The 19,916-nt window shown below is 44.2% G+C and overlaps 1 protein-coding gene across 3 annotated transcripts in view; it reads right to left on the reverse strand.

Annotated features, from left to right (window-relative positions):
• The window catches only part of AGPAT4 (1-acylglycerol-3-phosphate O-acyltransferase 4), a 142,905-nt gene that overhangs the window by 43,584 nt on the left and 79,405 nt on the right, over positions 1–19,916 (reverse strand). For all 3 annotated transcript variants that reach the window (XM_040350612.1, XM_040350613.1, XM_040350614.1), the window contains one exon: positions 6,623–6,784. In XM_040350612.1, the coding sequence (XP_040206546.1) occupies positions 6,623–6,784 (162 nt within the window). The remainder of the gene's footprint in view (positions 1–6,622; positions 6,785–19,916) is intronic.

Consider the following 19,916-nt stretch of genomic DNA (forward strand, 5'->3'; position numbering starts at 1 on the left):
AACATAGATGGGGTTATAACTCCCCATTAATCCCTCTATTTGACACAAATTTCTTTGCACCAGGGAAAACGGACCTGTTTGGTAAATGGATTAAAAAATCAGATGCTCAATTAAAAGACATATTAAAAGACGGCAAAATTCTTACCTATCAGGAACTAAGTAAAAAAAAAGAATTGTTTGAGTTGAACAGGTGGCGATACCTTCAGCTGACGCATTTTGTGGATTCCTTCCCCTCCCCCCTGAGGTCAGATAGATACTTGCTCCCTTTGGAGCGTATGTGTTTGGCACCAGGGGGAAGGGGCGCGATATCTGCAATTTATAAAATATTAATGGGACTGAAAGACCCCGGTTTCCCTCCTTATATTAATAAATGGGAAGAGGAATTGGGAACGGGAAAAACCGAGACAGTGGTCAGGAAAATATTAAAAAAGACGCATTCAACTTCATTCAATTGTGCACTGATCGAAATGAACTTTAAGTGTTTAGCACGATGGTATATAACCCCGGCCATAGCACACCGTTACCAAGACGACACTTCCAAATACTGTTGGAGGGGCTGTCTTGAAGTGGGCACTATGTCACATATATGGTGGACCTGCCCAAAAATTAAAACATACTGGCAGGATGTACTATTAATAATTGAGGAGATTACCGGAATTAAAATACCTCCTGATCCATGGGTCTGCTTGTTTCATGGGACAGAAATGTCAACTAAACAGTATATGAGAACCTTACTTCCACACGTACTAGATGCAGCTAAGAGTCTGATCCCCAAACAATGGAAGGACCCTATGAGCCCGACAGTAAAGAGCTGGTTTCGCAGAATTAACGATATATATTATGCTGAACAGCTCAGGTACATGGGAGAGGAAGGAGAATGTGGATTTAAACGGAAATGGCAGGATTGGGTTAATTTTAAACTTGCACCAAGGTATAGTGATAGGATGATATAGTGTAGGAAGGTCAACGGGCAAAGAGTGATTCAATAGGAGACAGAACTCCGGAGATAGGGGAGGGTGGGAGGGCGGGTTCAAGGGTTGGGGGTGGCCTGAGGGTGGGATGAGGGTTTGTTCGGCTAGGGGACACTAATGTATTTATTTATGTACTTAAGAATTTTTTTTCCTTTATCTCCTTTTGTATATTTATTGACATATATTCAAAGGGAAAAAAAAAAAAAAAAGAAAGAAATTTCCAACCATGATGCGAACAAAGGAGACTGCAAATTGAACGCTAAAGTGATTGAGTATCCTGATAGTTCTCTGAGGCGAAAAAAAAAAAAAAAAAAAAATTAATGTATGCTGATGAGGCTGCACTGGTGGGCACTTATAGGCTGCACTGAATGGCATTAATAGGTGGCACTGAGGCGGCACTGATGGGCATTGATAGGTGGCACTGAAGGGCACTCATAGCTGGCACTGATGGGTAGCAGTAATGGGCACTGATAGGCGGCACTTATTAGACACTGATTGGCACCACTGGTGGGCACTGATAGGTGGCACTGATATGCACTGGTGGGAACTGGCGGGTGGCACTGGTGGGCACACTCAACTTGGCTGCACCTCTTCCTCTTTGGGACCGATGTCCCTTTCACAGAAGCTGGTGATTGGCAACAAAAAAAATAAAAGATTGCTGATCTTCTGTTTACATCACGTGATCAGCTGTCCGTGGCTGACAGCTGATCACGTGGTAAGGGGCCGGGATCGACTCGACTCATTGAATCGGCGATCACATCGCGCGCCCCACAGGGGGTGCGCGGGGAGCATGCAAAGGGGAGGACGTCTATTGACGGCCTCCTGGCTATGTAGGTCCGCGTTGTAGCCGCCATTTCGCTATAGCGCAGACGGGAAGGGGTTAAATAAGTGACTGCGCTCTAATACACAGATGGGAGCTATATGTTGGTTGTGAAATAGGATAGGTGTGTAGGTAGTTTATAGGGTTTTTGGCTCCATTCACACCAATGTGTTTTTTCATGCTTTTTGCAGAAATGCAGAACATTTTTTTAACATGTGTTTCTTTGGAACATGTTCACATTAACATCAATGCAAAACCGTGCTTTTCTTCTTTTTTTTTGGTTCAATAGACTTCAATTGAGAAACTGCAAAAAAGTATGTACCGTATTTATCGGCGTATACCGCGCACTTTTTTGCCCTGAAAATCAGGGCAACATCGTGGGTGCGCGGTATACGCCGATACCCGCTTTCCCGCGCCGAGTTTGAATACTGCGCCGACATATACCGAGCGCAGTACACTCGTGTATTGTCGGGCAGTCTCGGCTCCTCCCGTGCTGACGTCCTGGACGTACAGGACGTCAGCGCGAGAGTAGCCGAGCATTGCCGACAATACACGAGTGTACTGCGCTCTGTATATGTCGGCGCAGTATTCAAACTCGGCGCGGGAAACGAGCAGGGAGGACGCCGCAGAAGGACGCCGGACCCGACGAAGAGGACACCCGAAGCCGCAGACGGACGCCGGACCCGACGAGGCCGCCGATGGACGCCGCGCAAGACACCAAAACTGTTAGTACAAAAAAAAAAAATTCCACAGGAATTCGGGGCAACTTTAGGGGTGCACGCTATACGCGGGAGCGCGCTATACCCCGATAAATACAGTAGTGTGTTTTTACTGTGTTTTTGCGTTTTTAAATCTGCCCAACAACAAATTCCCTCCCCCAAAAAAGCATTACAAAAATACAGATCGCAGCAAAATTGTGGAAGAAAACACAGCAAAAAGCACTGCAGAAACGCTCAAAAGCAACATGCATAGATGTGAATCGAGCCTTAGGCTGCATTCACACTTCAGCGTTTTGAATCGCGGCAGATTTGCCACAATTCTGCCTACGATCTGAAAGCACCAATGTGTGAATGAATCATTTGCCAGTCATTTGAATGACACCTAAAATCGCGTTGCGGGTCTGTTGCAAAAAAACACTCTGCAGTCGTGGAAATCCGCATCGCGGGAAGCATGTCGCCCCAAAAAAAGTTCAGGAACTACTTTTGGGCATCTTGCTTCCCGTGATTGCAGCGCAATCACAGACCCGCATCGTGATTTGGGGGAGGGAGAGAGAATAACTTCCGCTCGAGATGCCCAGAAATGGAACTTCTCCTTTTGGGTTGAGCTCCGCTTTAAGATTTAGAGATCTGTAAAGAAGAGTGGACCAAAATCCCTTCTGAGATGTGTGCGAACCTGGTAAACTACAAGATGTCTTACCTCTGTGCTTGCCAACAAGGGTTTCTCCACCAAGTCATGTTTTGCTTGGGGATCAAATACTTATTTTACTCACTGAACGGCAACTCAATTTATATAATTTGTATCATGTGTTTTTCTGGATTTTTGGGTGATATTCTGTCTCAATCATTTAAAATACACCTATGATAACAATTATAGACTATGCATTTCTTTGTAAGTGGGCAGGGGATCAAATTATAATTTTTCCCCACTGTATAAATGGCAGACATGTGCCCAAACTCCTTACACATGAAAACTTTACATTCATGGTTGTAGTTAAGGATTCAATATTCTGCATTCTGTAGAAGTCATTAAACACACATCACATGGATAGCATGTACCGGTTTATGGATGTCATTCATGAATATCTTCCCGAGGTGGATGATCACCTGCTAGGGCAGACATGAATATTAGGACAGTTTTGGTGTTGACATTTCTTCCTAATGTGTTAGGGCAGTGGTCCCCAACCTTTTTGGCACCAGGGACCGGTTTCATGGCAGCCAATGTTCCCAGGGACCCAGGTTGGCGGATGGGTCAGGGGATTTGGTCCTCAGCCCCCCTTCATACCACAACAGCACAGACCCCAGTTTATATCAGTGCCCACAGTACGTTTTTAAATCACAGTTCCCCACACTGTGTCACAGTGTCTTCAGTTCCCCTTCACATCACAGGCCCCCCTTTTACATTACAGTGCCCCTTTACACTTATGTAATGGTGACTGCTCTGTAAAGGTGGGCTGTGATGTAAGGGGGGCTGTGATTACATTACAGTACCGCTAGCAATCACAGCCTCCTCATCAATGCCCCTGCAGTCTGCCCACCCCCTTTCCTCTCTAACATGACACTTTCCCATTCCAATCTCTGCCTCTCCTGCTCAGGACTCCTACCTTCGGCAGGGCAAAGGCTGTTATCAGTCATTGTGTCCTCTCCCGGTGTCATGACAAAATAGGCAACTCGGCAGAAAATCGTTTAAACCATCAGTAATTGCTGATTTGGATGAAATTAGTGTTTGGACAAAACACTGGCTACCGAATACAGCCCAGTATAGGAAGATTTTGCTGTTTTCACATTATAGCGGCTAACAAGGACAAAAGTGTCCCCGCCTTATAGGTTAGTTTCGGAGCAGAGTAACAATCTCCACTCATAATATCGCGCATCGGACTCTATTCGGTTGCCGTTGTATCCAAACTCCAAGCAGGAACTCTTCAAAATCTGCAATTCATGATGGTTTAATAAAACGGAAGTGATGCCGGTTGCTCATTCTGCCAGGTTCAACATTTTGTCAGAACACCCCGTCCAACAATGTCATCCTATCAGCAGGGCAGGAGCTCTCCAGTCTGATCTGCAGCTGCTGATAGGAGGACATTGTTGGCCGGGCAAGTCTGGAGAGTACACACAGGCATGGCCAAACGCCAGGGTGTGAGCGCCGACCGTGGTCTGCCACACGCCAGGGTGTGAGTGGCGACAGTGGTCTGATAGCCCTGTGCGGACCGAGGTCGCCGCTCACATCCATCTGTGCAGCCTAGTCATCAACAGGCCATGGACTGCACTGGTCTGCAGTCCGGGGACCCCTGTGTTAGGGGGGATAGGCGTTGAGAGAATGGGGAAGGGAAAGGCTGTTTTTGCAAGTAGCCAGAGTTAAGGGGGATGGGAAGGCTAGTGGGTTGAAAAGTAGGGGGAGGGGGTGTCAAAGGCACAGTCATGACTTGGACTTTTAAAGTTCTAAAAGAGCAGGTTTTTACCATCTCTGGGTGCCTCCTAATGATATGTTGCAGGAGGCGAGATCCCGTGTATGGCAGCAGCTAAATGAAGACTGCAGAGGAAGAGAGGGGGGAGCAGAGAGTGGAGGCACGCAGCTTGATCAGGTTGAATGTAGCAGGAAGTGAGCTCATAATAGCATTATGTACAATTATGGCATAACATGAAACTATTATAATGCCACCTGCTGCATACCTCCCAACTTTTTGAGATGGGAATGAGGGACATCTATCAGCAAAAGTATGCAGGCATAGGACACACCCCCTGCAATGCCCCCTGAAAGGAGAATTGTACAAACAAAACAAGATTGGTTAAACCCACAAGTGCTTTTGTACCACTACTATTCCTTTATATTGGCTCTTGGAATCTACAAATGCAGCAATTTAGAAATCAGATGAAAGGTTTAGCGATGAAAAACACTTTTTGACAGATAAAAAGTGCATTTTATATACTACTATATGGATCAGACCAAAATGAGACAAATAAGGAGGAATGAGGGACAGAGGGACATTGCTCCAAATCAGGGACAGTCCCTCGAAATCAGTGACAGTTGGGAGCTATGCTCCTGCTACATTCAGCCTGATCCATCTGTGTGCTCCTGCTCTCTGCATTCAGAGCTGTTATACACATGATGTCACCTCCTGTTCTCTGCCACCCCCTCCCGCATTCTGCATATACCCCTTTTGTTGGCAGGATCTCATCTTCCAATCAATCCAGCCATGTGCTCCTTTTCTCTTCTCCCCCCCACCACAGTGTGCATCACTACCATTGAGACAGGATCTCACCTTCTGATCCAGCCACTTGATCTCACTCTGTGAGACTCCCACTCTGTGCTCCCCGCCTCCATGGTCTAAAGTTAGAGCTCCCGCTCTCTGCATTCCCCCGGGCTCGACCCTCTGACCCGGAACTACAGAGAAGGCATCAGGTGTCAATGCAAGCTGACAGTACTCACTGTCAGTGTGCACTGGAAACAACATTGGGTGGATATACAGGGTGGGCCATTTATATGGATACACCTTAATAAAATGGGAATGGTTGGTGATATTAACTTCCTGTTTGTGGCACATTAGTATACGTAAGGGGGGGGGAAACTTTTCAAGATGGGTGGTGACCATGGCGGCAACCATTCCCATTTTATTAAGGTGTATCCATATAAATGGCCCACCCTGTACATCTGCCACAATGTTGAATCACGGTGAAAAACATGGGGACTTCACATGGAAACCCCGGATGAGAAACAATGCTCTAGCTGAACTGTACTTAACATAAACTGGAAATAAGTCATGCGATTGTAACAATATGTACTGCTCACAAAGTAATGTATATACAGTATAAAACCTAATAACAAAAATATAATATATTACAATTTGCGAATTTATTCTGGTTACTGTTGAATTTTGGCCGAAATTTGCTTAGTTGGTGGCCCTGCGACCACTCTCCTGCCTGACATCTTTCGCTTGAAAAAATCAAAGCAGCTGGACAGAAAATTGGCAGCCGCTAGTGCCAACTGTCAAATTACAACAGCAGACTTGTCCATCCCACGCTGTATAGCCGTTCTTGTCCAGCCCGCAGACTAACCCAGCCTAGGAGGTGAATACTGAAATAGTTTACTACTTTTTTATTTTTCATACTTTGCTTACCCAAAAATATTCAGGGTAGTCTTTAAGGTTCCTTAATCCTTGCATAACTGTTTTCCGATCTTCTTCCCATTTTCGCTTACAGAACACCATCTCTAAGAAGTACCACATCCAGCCGATTACTGGCACGTAGGACAGCTCTTTCTTGGCCAGCACTTTTGAGCTCTACCAAACAGTAAAAGAAAAAGCAATTAGGAGAAATGTACATTTCTATTCACTGTTTACACAACAAAAATCAATAACTTATGCTGGTCCAGGCACAACTTCAATGACTGAATCAGCTAACTTGACAATGTGTAATGTGGCACTACCTCAAAGTAGAAAGTATCATATTCCCTCAATATGTACTCCAGTATAAAATATACCTATTAATGTAGAACCATAGACATAATAAAAACGGATATATAGTGCCTTGCGAAAGTATTCGGCCCCCTTGAAATTTGCGACCTTTTGCCACATTTCAGGCTTCAAACATAAAGGTATAAAACTGTAATTTTTTTTTGAAGAATCAACAACAAGTGGGACACAATCATGAAGTGGAACGAAATTTATTGGATATTTCAAACTTTTTTGACAAATAAAAAACTGAAAAATTGGGCGTGCAAAATTATTCAGCCCCTTTACTTTCAGTGCAGCAAACTCTCTCCGGAAGTTCAGTGAGGATCTCTGAATGATCCATTGTTGACCTAAATGACTAATGATGATAAATAGAATTCACCTGTGTGTAATCAAGTCTCAGTATAAATGCACCTGCACTGTGATAGTCTCAGAGGTCCGTTTAAAGCGCAGAGAGCACCATGAAGAACAAGGAACACACCAGGCAGGTCCAAGATACTGTTGTGGAGAAGTTTAAAGCCAGATTTGGATACAAAAAGATTTCCCAAGCTTTAAACATCCCAAGGAGCACTGTGCAAGCGATAATATTGAAATGGAAGGAGTATCAGACCACTGCAAATCTACGAAGACCTGGCCGTCCCTCTAAACTTTCAGCTCATACAAGGAGAAGACTGATCAGAGATGCAGCCAAGAGGCCCATGATCACTCTGGATGAACTGCAGAGATCTACAGCTGAGGTGGGAGACTCTGTCCATAGGACAACAATCAGTCGTATACTGCACAAATCTGGCCTTTATGGAAGAGTGGCAAGAAGAAAGCAATTTCTTAAAGATATCCATAAAAAGTGTTGTTTAAAGTTTGCCACAAGCCACCTGGGAGACACACCAAACATGTGGAAGAAGGTGCTCTGGTCAGATGAAACCAAAATCGAACTTTTTGGCAACAATGCAAAACGTTATGTTTGACGTAAAAGCAACACAGCTCATCACCCTGAACACACCGTCCCCACTGTCAAACATGGTGGTGGCAGCATCATGGTTTGGGCCTGCTTTTCTTCAGCAGGGACAGGGAAGATGGTTAAAATTGATGGGAAGATGGATGGAGCCAAATACAGGACCATTCTGGAAGAAAACCCGATGGAGTCTGCAAAAGACCCGAGACTGGGACGGAGATTTGTCTTCCAACAAGACAATGATCCAAAACATAAAGCAAAATCTACAATGGAATGGTTCACAAATAAACATATCCAGGTGTTAGAATGGCCAAGTCAAAGTCCAGACCTGAATCCAATCGAGAATCTGTGGAAAGAAATGAAAACTGCTGTTCACAAACGCAATCCATCCAACCTCACTGATCTCGAGCTGTTTTGCTAGGAGGAATGGGCAAAAATGTCAGTCTCTCGATGTGCAAAAGTGATAGAGACATACCCCAAGCGACTTACAGCTGTAATCGCAGCAAAAGGTGGCGCTACAAAGTATTAACTTAAGGGGGCTGAATAATTTTGCACGCCCAATTTTTCAGTTTTTTATTTGTTAAAAAAAATTGAAATATCCAATAAATTTCATTCCACTTCATGATTGTGTCCCACTTGTTGTTGATTCTTCAAAAAAAATTAAAATTTTATATCTTTATGTTTGAAGCCTGAAATGTGGCAAAAGGGGGCCGAATACTTTTGCAAGGCACTGTATATCCCACAGTATGTCATTATTAATAACACAGCCTTTTTGTGACCCCATAACATACTATAGTTTTATTATTGCTTGATTCTCCCAGTAGATGTACTATTTTTCTTTAACAGCTTTAGAACACACTTCATACTGCACAATTGTCAACATTATTTAGTCAGGTAGTTTTAGATGGACTAGTAAGCAAGAAATAAATTATTGGGAACATCGATGCTTTTAAGTCAGTAAAGTTGCTGTTCTTGTTCAGAAATTGTAAATATGCCCTGATGACCAAAAAAGACTAATGCCTAGTACATACGACCGGTTTTCCCGATGGTCAAAAGACCGCAGGGAAAACCGAGAACCAGCTTGGTCCCTTTTCCCCTGTACACACGACTGGTTTCTTCAACAGGAAAACTGCCAGGAGAGCTTTGGTCGGGAAAAACGGTAGTGTGTATGCTCCCTCGCAGTGTTTCCCATAGAAAAACTGCGGGGAAAAAAACGCTGCGATTCACGGCGAGAAAAAAGAGAACATGTTCTAATTTTTTAAACCACAGTTTTCCTGTCGGAAGGAGCATACACAAGGCCCAGCCAAAAGAAAAACACAGCAGTTTTCCCAACGGGAAAACCGATCGTGTGTACTAGACATAAGTTCTGAAAAGCTACAAATGAACATCTGTGATGTTCAAACACACCTATTTCAGGTGAGGTCATTAGCCAAATTTTACCAGAGAAATGTATTTATTTCAGAGAAATCCAGGGGGTCCCTGGGTTACCTTTTATGGTTAATTATGTCAAGTGACGGTGCAAATTTATTTGTAAAGAACAGGAAAAAAAATGGAAGTGCCCCTTAAAGTATTAGTAAAGGCAAAACTTTGTTTTTTAGTTTTGGACAGTGGATTTGGAGTATAAAACCTGTCAGTTTTTATTGCAGTCTGTGCTCCCATTAGGGAGATTCACCCTCTCCATTTGTCCTGGTGACCTATATCATTGACAGTGAAAGTAAAGGAAAATCCCACATTTTGGGTTATCCCCAGAAAAGTAATTGAGGGGAAACTTGCCAGTGGGGGACACTAGTTCTGGTGGCCTGGGATCCCTCTCACTTCCTGTTTGTCCATGGGACAGGAAGTGAAGGTAGATCTCCACAATGACACAAAGATGGCAAAAAAAAAAAATCAGACGAGGTTATAATCCTCCCTTAATTCTATCCAAAATGAAAGAAAAAAAAAAAAGAAAAGAAAAAGGTTTTGCGCATAGTTCTACTTTAATATTCTAAAACCGACCCTTATTGAGGCATGCAGCCTGGGTGGGCAGATAAGGGAGGACAGCCACCCCTTCCTTTACCATGCCAAGCCACAGGCCTTTCAACTATGTGGGGCGAGGGGGGACTGTATCTTGCAAGGAAAGGTGGGAAAATCTCTACCACTTACAAAGCACTCTTGTCCCAATATTGAGAGTCCATGGCCTCTTCTAAAAAGCAGATCACCATATTACTCTGAAGTCTTGTGGTGGAAACATGAAGCTTGCTTAATAATGTGACTAGATATCTTCTGCTTATCAGGGGAATGCGAACAGGGTTATATAAGTACCTGTTACCTATTCCGACAAACGGTTTAAAAAACAACACCATGAAAAAGTTCTTTAATAAAATAAAACACAAAACACAATTTTTTAGTCAAACAGTACATGGCACAATAGCTGCATATAATCCATGACCTGGACAAGTGTTTCTCAACTCTTCAGTCAAGGCACCCTTTAGAATTCTGCACAATTTTGGGGCACACCAGGAGATGCGTCCGAGCATGTGCTTTTGTGTGTGTTCCCACACATTGTATTTTTTGATGGGCTGTTTTTTCAAGATTGCACCGCACCAAAATGCATTGGAACTGTGATACCATGCACTTTAGCAGGCACATGTGCTAGGTATGTGGGGTAGCATTATGAATTCATGGCACCCACGCATATCTACAAAAGGCAGGGCATTTTGTGTGGTGTGGGATATGAATGGTTTCACACATGTTCCTGCATCACAAAAGCCCTAAAATGTAGTTTGTGATGCAGAGTTCAGGGTCAGTAGGTTGTAACACAGAGTTGCCTTGTACTTATAGAAATCAGAGACCAGTATGTACTGGAAGGATAGGGCAGTATGCAGTGGTAGGGCGGTCAGCGAGCAGTTTGGTAGCAGTAGTCAATGAGCAGAAGCATTGAATTCCTGCTGGAGAAGCCACTTACCACACCACTGGAGATAAAGGACTTGTAGGGCTGCCATCTCTGCTCCTCCATCTTCAGCTGCTATATCAGCCATAGCAGCCAACTGTGAGAAGAGGGAAGGAATTGTCCATCAGCTGTGGAGGCTACCCTATCAGCTGCTGAGGCAAGTGACCCTGGGCAGGCTGTTGATGTGCTCCTTAGAAACCAATGACCTTATCAGTTGGTAGGATGCGGGCAAGGTGGCCTGCTCATCAAAAGAGTCCCAGAGGAGGTTACATGCAAGTTTAAAACGCACAAAAAAACAACATAAGCCTGCCTTAGTTCAGCAGTTTTCTTTTTGCTGCAGCACCCCTGAGGACTACGGTTGGGAAACACTGGTCTAAATTCTGGATCTTTAAGGTGATTGAACTCTTGTAAACAGAGCTGCAAGGACAGCCCAGATATAATTTATCCCACTCGCAGCAAGCCTAAGTTTTCCTAGTATCCTTAGGCCTCGTACACGCGATCAGTCCAAACCGATGAAAACGGACTGAAGTTCAGTTTCATCGGTCCAAACCGACCGTGTGTACGCCCCATCGGTCTGTTGTCCTTCAGTCCAAAAACAGAGAACTTGCTTTAAAATTGGACCGATGGACGCCTGACCGATAGGTCAAAACCGATGGTTAGTACGCAAAAGCATCGGTTCCAAACCCGGGCATGCTCAGAATCAAGTCAACGCATGCTTGGAAGCATTGAACTTCATTTTTTTCAGCACGTCGTCGTGTTTTACGTCACAGCGTTGGACTCGATCGGTTTTTGAACTGATGGTGTGTAGGCACATCAGACCATCAGTCTGCTTCATCGGTGAACCGATGAAACTGAACTTCAGTCCGTTTTCATCAGTTTGGACTGATCGTGTGGGGGCCTTAGGGGAAGCATACCAGTTTCTTTTACCTATTTATTTTTCCCCCTCATGAAACTTATAGCAAGTTTCTAGCTAAAACATAGAAAAGTGATGGTAAAAAAAAAAAAAAAAAAACACAAAGTGGTCCATTGAATCTGCCCCATTTTCTTTCCATTTCCATACCATTTTTGTTTGCTAACCTTCTCCATTTTGTTGCCCATATCTGGACTTGTTCTATCTTATCAAGATCTTTTGTAAGTGAGGTCTCCAGAACTGCACACAGTATTCTAAAGCTGGCCATAAATGGATCTAAATTTGGCTGGTCCAGCAGGGACAATGCATAGGCTCCCTGGTTGTACAGAAGTCGATCTACCAATAAAACTTCTGCACAACCACCCAGTCAGATAAATGCCACTCAATTAGCAGCACTGATCAGTGTATTCTGACTGCAGGGAAGTCTCCGCGCCAACAGAACACAATAGCTCAGTCGGAGTTATTCTCCCATCCACTCTTAGGCTGGATTTACACCTATGTATTTGTAGTGCATTTTGCAGATTTGCACTACAGAACGTGTTCCATAGAAAACCATGTTACAGTGAGGAAAATAAGTATTTAAACACCCTGCTATTTTGCAAGTTCTCCCCCTTGGAAATCATGGAGGTGTCTGAAATTGTCATCGTAGGTGCATGTCCAAATTTTTTTTTCCAGAAATCACAATTTATGATTTTTTAACTATTTATTTGTATGATACAGCTGCAAATAAGTATTTGAACACCTGTCTATCAGCTAGAATTCTGACCCTCAAAGACCTGTTAGTCTGCCTTTAAAATGTCCACCTCCACTCCATTTATTATCCTAAATTAGATGCACCTTTTTGAGGTCATTAGCTGCATAAAGACACCTGTCCACCCCATACAATCAGTAAGAATTGAACTACTAACATGGCCAAGACCAAAGAGCTGTCCAAAGACACTAGAGACAAAATTGTACACCTCCACAAGGCTGAAAAGGGCTACGGGGAAATTGCCAAGCAGCGCGGTGAAAAAAGGTCCACTGTTGGAGCAATCATTAGAAAATGGAAGAAGCTAAACATGACTGTCAATCTCCCTCGGACTGGGGCTCCATGCAAAATCTCACCTCGTGGGGTCTCAATGATCCTAAGAAAGGTGAGAAATCAGCCCAGGACTACACGGGAGGAGCTGGTCAATGACCTGAAAAGAGCTGGGACCACCGTTTCGAAGGTTACTGTTGGAGAAGACGTCATGGTTTGAAATCATGCATGGCACGGAAGGTTCCCCTGCTTAAACCAGCACATGTCAAGGCCCGTCTTAAGTTTGCCAATGACCATTTGGATGATCCAGAGGAGTCATGGGAGAAAGTCATGTGGTCAGATGAGACCAAAATATAACTTTTTGGTCATAATTCCACTAACCGTGTTTGGAGGAAGAAGAATGATGAGTACCATCCCAAGAACACCACCCCTACTGTGAAGCATGGGGGTGGTAGCATCATGCTTTGGGGGTGTTTTTCTGCACATGGGACAGGGCGACTGCACTGTATTAAGGAGAGGATGACCGGGGCCATGTATTGCGAGATTTTGGGCAACAACCTCCTTCCTTCAGTTAGAGCTTTGAAGATGGGTCGAGGCTGGGTCTTCCAACATGACAATGACCCGAAGCAAACAGCCAGGATAACCAAGGAGTGGCTCTGTAAGAAGCATATCAAGGTTCTGGCGTGGCATAGCCAGTCTCCAGACCTAAACCCAATAGAGAATCTTTGGAGGGAGCTCAAACTCCGTGTTTCTCAGCGACAGCCCAGAAACCTGACTGATCTAGAGAAGATCTGTGTGGAGGAGTGGGCCAAAATCCCTCCTCCAGTGTGTGCAAACCTGGTGAAAAACCACAAGAAACGTTTGACCTCTGTAATTGCAAACAAAGGCTACTGTACCAAATATTAACATTGTTTTTCTCAGGTGTTCAAATACTTATTTGCAGCTGTATCATACAAATAAATAGTTTAAAAAAATCATACATTGTGATTTCTGGATTTTTTTTTTGATTATGTCTCTCACAGTGGACATGCACCTACGATAACAATTTCAGACCCCTCCATTATTTCCAAGTGGGAGAACTTGCAAAATAGCAGGGTGTTCAAATACTTATTTTCATCACTGTAAATGGATTGTAGTGCAAATCTGCAAAAAGCACTCAAAATGCATAGGTGTGAATCCAGCCTAAATTTGTGGATAGGGGAAGTCCGGCTCCGTTTTTTTCTGTTCAACCCACTGGTTGAACGGAAAAGATTGACCCATCTATGGCCAGCTTAAATGAGGTCTCGCTAACGATCTATATAGGGGAATCAGGACCTCCAACTGGTGACCACTCTAGTGATGCATCTTTGAATTACATTCACTTTTCCTACTGCCTGGCCACACTGTTTACTTGTTTTGCAATCACCTGAAACAAGTACTCCCAAATCTTTTTCCTCTGTAGTGCTGGCCAACACTGTATCCCCAATATTGTACTCTGTCGAGATATTCTTTTCCCTAGGTGTATTATTTTACATCTAGATGCATTGAACTGCATTTGACCAATCTTAAAAGTAATACCAAATCATGTACCGTGTTACAGGCACCTCCAGGGATATCAACCCTATTACACACCTTTGTGTCATCAGCAAAAATATATCACTTACATATAGATAAAATAGAACAGGCCCTAGTACAGTGCCTTGTGGTACACCACTAGTGACTGGTCTCTGTTCCAAATTTCTCTGAACCCCATTTACAACCACACTCTGGTATCTATTCTTTGCCAACCTTTAGCATATCCACTGAACCACCAAAGGTTAAGTCCTAGCTTGTACAACTTTTTAATTAGATAATGTGGAACTTTAATAAATGCTTTGCTGAATTCAAGATAGGCTATGTCCATAGCACTACCCTGGTCCAAAACAGTGATATAGTCAATAAATGTAATCCAATTTGTCTGACATGATATGCCCTCAGTAAAGCCATGTTGCTTTAAATCCACCAAGTTATGTGTTTTTAAGTGATCAACGATCCTTCTTTTTAGGAGTGATCCCATTAACTTGACTACAACTGTTTTAAAACTCACTGGTCTGTATTTGCTTCTACCTTGCTGCCCTTTTTGTGGATAGGTACAATATCAGTTGTATGCCAGTCATGGGGAACTTCTCCTGTTAGATAAGATGGATTAAAAAGATCTGTTAATGGGCCAACAACTATACCTAGAAGTTCTCCTAGAACTCTGAGATGAATACTATTAGGGCCCATTGCTTTATTAAGCTTTAACCGAGTCAGTTCCTCTGCTACCTCTGTCTCCAGAAATCCTAAAAATCCTTCTTTTTAGGAGTGATTCCATTATCTTGCAAGGAAAGGTGGGAAAATCTCCACCACTTACAAAGCACTCTTGTCCCAATATTGAGAGTCCATGGCCTCTTCTTTTTTTTTCCAAAGAATTTTATTGAGGTTTTCAAAATTAACAGGTGCTCTCAGAGCTGACATTTGCGGGCGCAGCCGCTATACATAACATAGGCTAGAAAAAACCACAGTAACAACATGGAGAGTATTGCATCTAGGTCAAGTGCACAATCAAATATTCATGAACAGCGATAAACAACCCTGCACAATGGTAACGATAACCAGTAGATCCTATGAACCACGGGTCAGGCTGAAAGCGGCGGTGCACGTCGTTTGTGGCAACCACCGTGTTTCCAGTAGCGAGAGGGTCTTATCCTAGGGGGTGTATGTGTGCTGCAGGTAGCCTCTAGGCCCTCTGACCTACAAAGTAAGTAGTCTTATTCAGGGAGTCATCGCTCCTCTGCCTGGGGGGAGGTTATGGGGAAAGGATGTTCCGCCACAGCCCTGTGGGGGGGGGGGGGGGTAGGAGGCGATTTTGCAAGGGCAGGGTTGTCACGGGCACACCTTCCGATAGTCATTCGTCGATGTGAAATGTTTCCAGCAGGCCCAAGTCTCATTGAACCTTGCTGGGTTGTCATTCGCCTGGTGTATTAGGTCCTCCATCTCCATCACCTTTTGGAGACGGTGGAACCAGTCCGCGATGGAAGGGGGATGCGGGGAGAGCCATTTATTCGGGATGCACATTCGTGCAGCGTTCACCATGTGCATGGCCAAGGACCGGTTATATACCCTAGGGAGAGTTTGGGCGTGGTGCAGGAGGAATTGAGCGGGTGTGAATTCCAGACTTTCTGTCGTCACCTGATCAATGAGCTTGTGGACCTCCGTCCAGTAGGGTTGGAGAGAGGGGCACGTCCACCAAATGTGGAGAAAGGAGCCCGTCTCCAGGTGGCACCTCCAACATACCTTCGATAGTGTGGGGTCGATCCTGTGGAGCTTGAGCGGGGTCTTGTACCACCTGGAGAGGAGCTTGTATGCGTTTTCCTGCGTCTGGACGTTAACCGACCCCTTATGGGCCCGCCTGTAGATGGCTTCCCATTCCCCTTCCGTCAGGTCAAGTGTCAGGTCACTTTCCCACTGCTGGTTGGCCCAATGAGTTTTAGAGGAGTGTGTGTGGAACAGTAGGCCATATATAGTGGATATAAGGTGTCTCTGCGGTCCCCTATTGGAGCATAGGCTCTCAAAGGGGGAGCAGGGCCTAGACCACTGGGAGCTCGGGGCCGTCCTGTCCAGAAAATGTCGAATTTGGAGGTAAGTCCAGCAAGGGAAGACGTATTTGTTAGTCTTGGCCGCCAGATCCGCCTGGAGCATCAATCTGCCCGAAGCATAAAACTGGCCAGCCGATACCGTCTCGTGTGGCCAGTCGTCAGATAGGAAGGTAGGGTTCATACCCGGTGGAAAGTCGGGGTTCAGTCGTAGGGGGGTCAATGGGCAGCATCGATCCGACAACTTATGTTTAGTACAGGCCTCTCGGAAGGCTCGTAGGGAGGGGAGTATGAGAGGGTGGTTATTGCAGTCGGGTGGGGTGTTAGCCTTTGAGATCCACGGCAGGTGGGCCATTCATGGCCTCTTCTAAAAAGCAGATCACCATATTACTCTGAAGTCTTGTGGTGGAAACTTGTTCAGGTGTAGTGCTTTTTGCATTTTGCAGATTTGCACTACAGAACGTGTTCCATAGGAAACCATGTTAAATGGACTGTAGTGCAAATCTGCAAAATGCAAAAAGCACTCAAAATGCATAGGTGTGAATCCAGCCTAAATTTGTGGATAGGGGAAGTCCGGCTCCGTTTTTTTTCTGTTCAACCCACTGGTTGAACGGAAAAAATTGACCCATCTATGGCCAGCTTAAATGAGGTCTCGCTAACGATCTATATAGGGGAATCAGGACCTCCAACTGGTGAGCATCTGTAATCAGCAATTATCAAGTCTTGCCACATATTCTCAATTGGATTTAGGTCTGGACTTTGACTGGGCCATTCTAACATATGAATATGCTTTACTCTAAACCTTTCCATCGCAGCTCTGGCTGTATGTTTAGGGTCCTTGTCCTGATGGAAGGTGAACCTCTGCCCCAGTCTCAAGTCTTTTGCAGACACCAACAGGTTTTCTTGTAAGATTGCCCTGTATTTGGCTCCATCCATCTTCCCATCAACTCTGACCAGCTTCCCTGTCCCTGTTGCAGAACAACATCCCCACAACATGATGCTGCCACCACCATGTTTCATGGTGGGGATGGTGTGTTCAGTTTGATGTTGTGTTTTCCGCCACACATAGTGTTTTGATTTTAGGCAAAAAAGTTAAATTTTGGTCTCATCTGACCAGAGCACCATCTTCCACATGTTTTCTGTGTCCCCCACATGGCTTCTTGCAAACTGCAAACGGGACTTCTTATGGCTTTCTTTAACCACTTAAGACCCAGACCTTTAGGCAGCTAAAAGACCCGGACAGTTTTTGCGATTCGGCACTGCGTCGATTTAACGGACAATTGCGCGGTTGTGCGACGTGGCTCCCAAACAAAATTGGCGTCCTTTTTTTCCCACAAATAGAGCTTTCTTTTGGTGGTATTTGATCACCTCTGCGGTTTTTATTTTTTGCGCTATAAACAAAAATAGAGCGACAATTTTGAAAAAAAATGCAATATTTTTTACTTTTTTCTATAATAAATATCCCCCAAAAATATATAAAACATTATTTTTTTTCCTCAGTTTAGGCCGATACATATTCTTCTACCTATTTTTGGTAAAAAAATATCGCAATAAGCGTTTATCGATTGGTTTATAAAGCGTTTACAAAAAAGGGGATAGTTTTATTGCATTTTTATTCATTATTTTTTTTTACTACTAATGGCGGCGATCAGCGATTTTTTTCGTGACTGCGACATTATGGCGGACACTTCGGACAATTTTGACACATTTTTGGGACCATTGTCATTTTCACAGCAAAAAATGCATTTAAAATGCATTGTTTACCGTGAAAATGACAGTTGCAGTTTGGGAGTTAAGCACAAGGGGGCGCTGATGGGGTTATGTATGACCTCATTTGTGTTTCTAACTGTAGGGGGGTGTGGCTGTAGGTGTGACGTCATCGATTGTGTATCCCTATAAAAGGGATCACATGATCGATGTCAGCGCCACAGTGAAGAACGGGGAAGCTGTGTTTACATACAGCTCCCCCCGTTCTTCAGCTCCAGGGACCGATCGCGGGACTTCAGCGGCGATTGGGTCCGCGAGTCCCGCGGCCACTGTCACGGAGCTTCGGACCGGGTCGCGTGCACACGCCCGCAACCCCACGGCTGGGCTTAAAGAGCCACGTATATGTACGTGGATGTGCCCAGCCGTGCCATTCTGTCGACGAATATCGGCATGAATGGGTCCTTAAGTGGTTAAACAATGACTTTCTTCTTGCCACTCTTCCATAAAGGCCAAATTTGTGGAGTGCATGACTAATAGTTGTCCTGTGGACAGATTCTCCCACCTGAGCTGTGGATCTCTGCAGCTCCTCCAGAGTTACCATGTGGCTCTTGGCTGCTTCTCTGATTTCCATATTAGGTTGTTGGACTGAACAGTGCTCAAAGCTTGGGATCATTTTTTATAATCTAACCCTGCTTTAAACTTTTTTACTTTATCCCTAACCTGTCTGGTGTGTTACTTGGCCTTCATGATGCTGCTTATTTACTAAGATTATCTAACAAACTCCTGAGGCAAAATCTGTATTTATACTGAGATTAAATTACACACAGGTGGACCCTATTTACTAATTAGGTGACTTCTGAAGGCAATTGGTCCCACTAGATTTAAAATTATTTATGGCCATCGGAGAAAAGGGGGCTGAATACAAATGCACGGCACACTTTTCAGATGTTTGTGGAAAAAAAATTTAAAACCATTTATCATTTTCTTCCACTTCACAATTATGTGCCACTTTGTGTTTTGTCTATCACAAAAATCCCAATAAAATACATTTTTGGTTGTAGCGTGACAAAATGTGGAAAATTTCAAGGGGTACTTCTGTAGATGAGACATTGCTGGAACTGGCAGCAGAGGAGTACCATACGGGCTTCACTATTTTCTGCCTTATCTTTTCATTGGGGGCCACTGACCTTCTGGTTGGATGTTTCAATACCTCATGTTGGTGTTCAAGATTTCTTGGCTGTATGAGAGTGCCGGATGTTAGTTGTATTCCATGTTTGGATACTCCACACCCACTATTCATGGCTGGAGAGCAGAGCTGTGGTCTTGGTCTGTCTATTACATGCCTACTTGTTACAGCTGTCTGGTAAGCAGATTGGATTTCCACGTGGTGTGGTATGCTTTACCATACACATTGAAGCTGGTGACGGGTTTATAAACACTCCCTTCTTGGATTTACTGTTCATTTAGCACCGCATCTGCAGCAGTGACACAGAAGGGGCAGTGGAACAGCATTTTCCTACATTTATTCTGCAATGTGTGAAAACACAGTGGGCCCCAACCTCCCCCTTGGGGCTTGAGTGCACTGCCCGCATTGATGATATGCCACTGGTAGTATTCCGGGTCACCTGATCGCTGTGATAGCCTCAGTTACTGTGAAGCCCGCTGTTCTCCCTCCTCTGTATGTTGGAGAGAGATGCATTGCATCTCTCTCTCTCTCTTTCTTTCTCTCTCTCCGTGCAGAAAAAAAGTGTGTGTAAAAAAAAAAATATATATACCTAGATCAGTGCCAGGTTAGTGTTTGGGCCAAGGTCAGGGTCAGTATTTATTGAATTTTTTTAGTACCAGTGTCAGG

Source organism: Rana temporaria, chromosome 4 (assembly GCF_905171775.1).
Source record: "Rana temporaria chromosome 4, aRanTem1.1, whole genome shotgun sequence".
In the NCBI taxonomy this organism is placed as follows: Eukaryota; Metazoa; Chordata; class Amphibia; order Anura; family Ranidae; genus Rana; species Rana temporaria.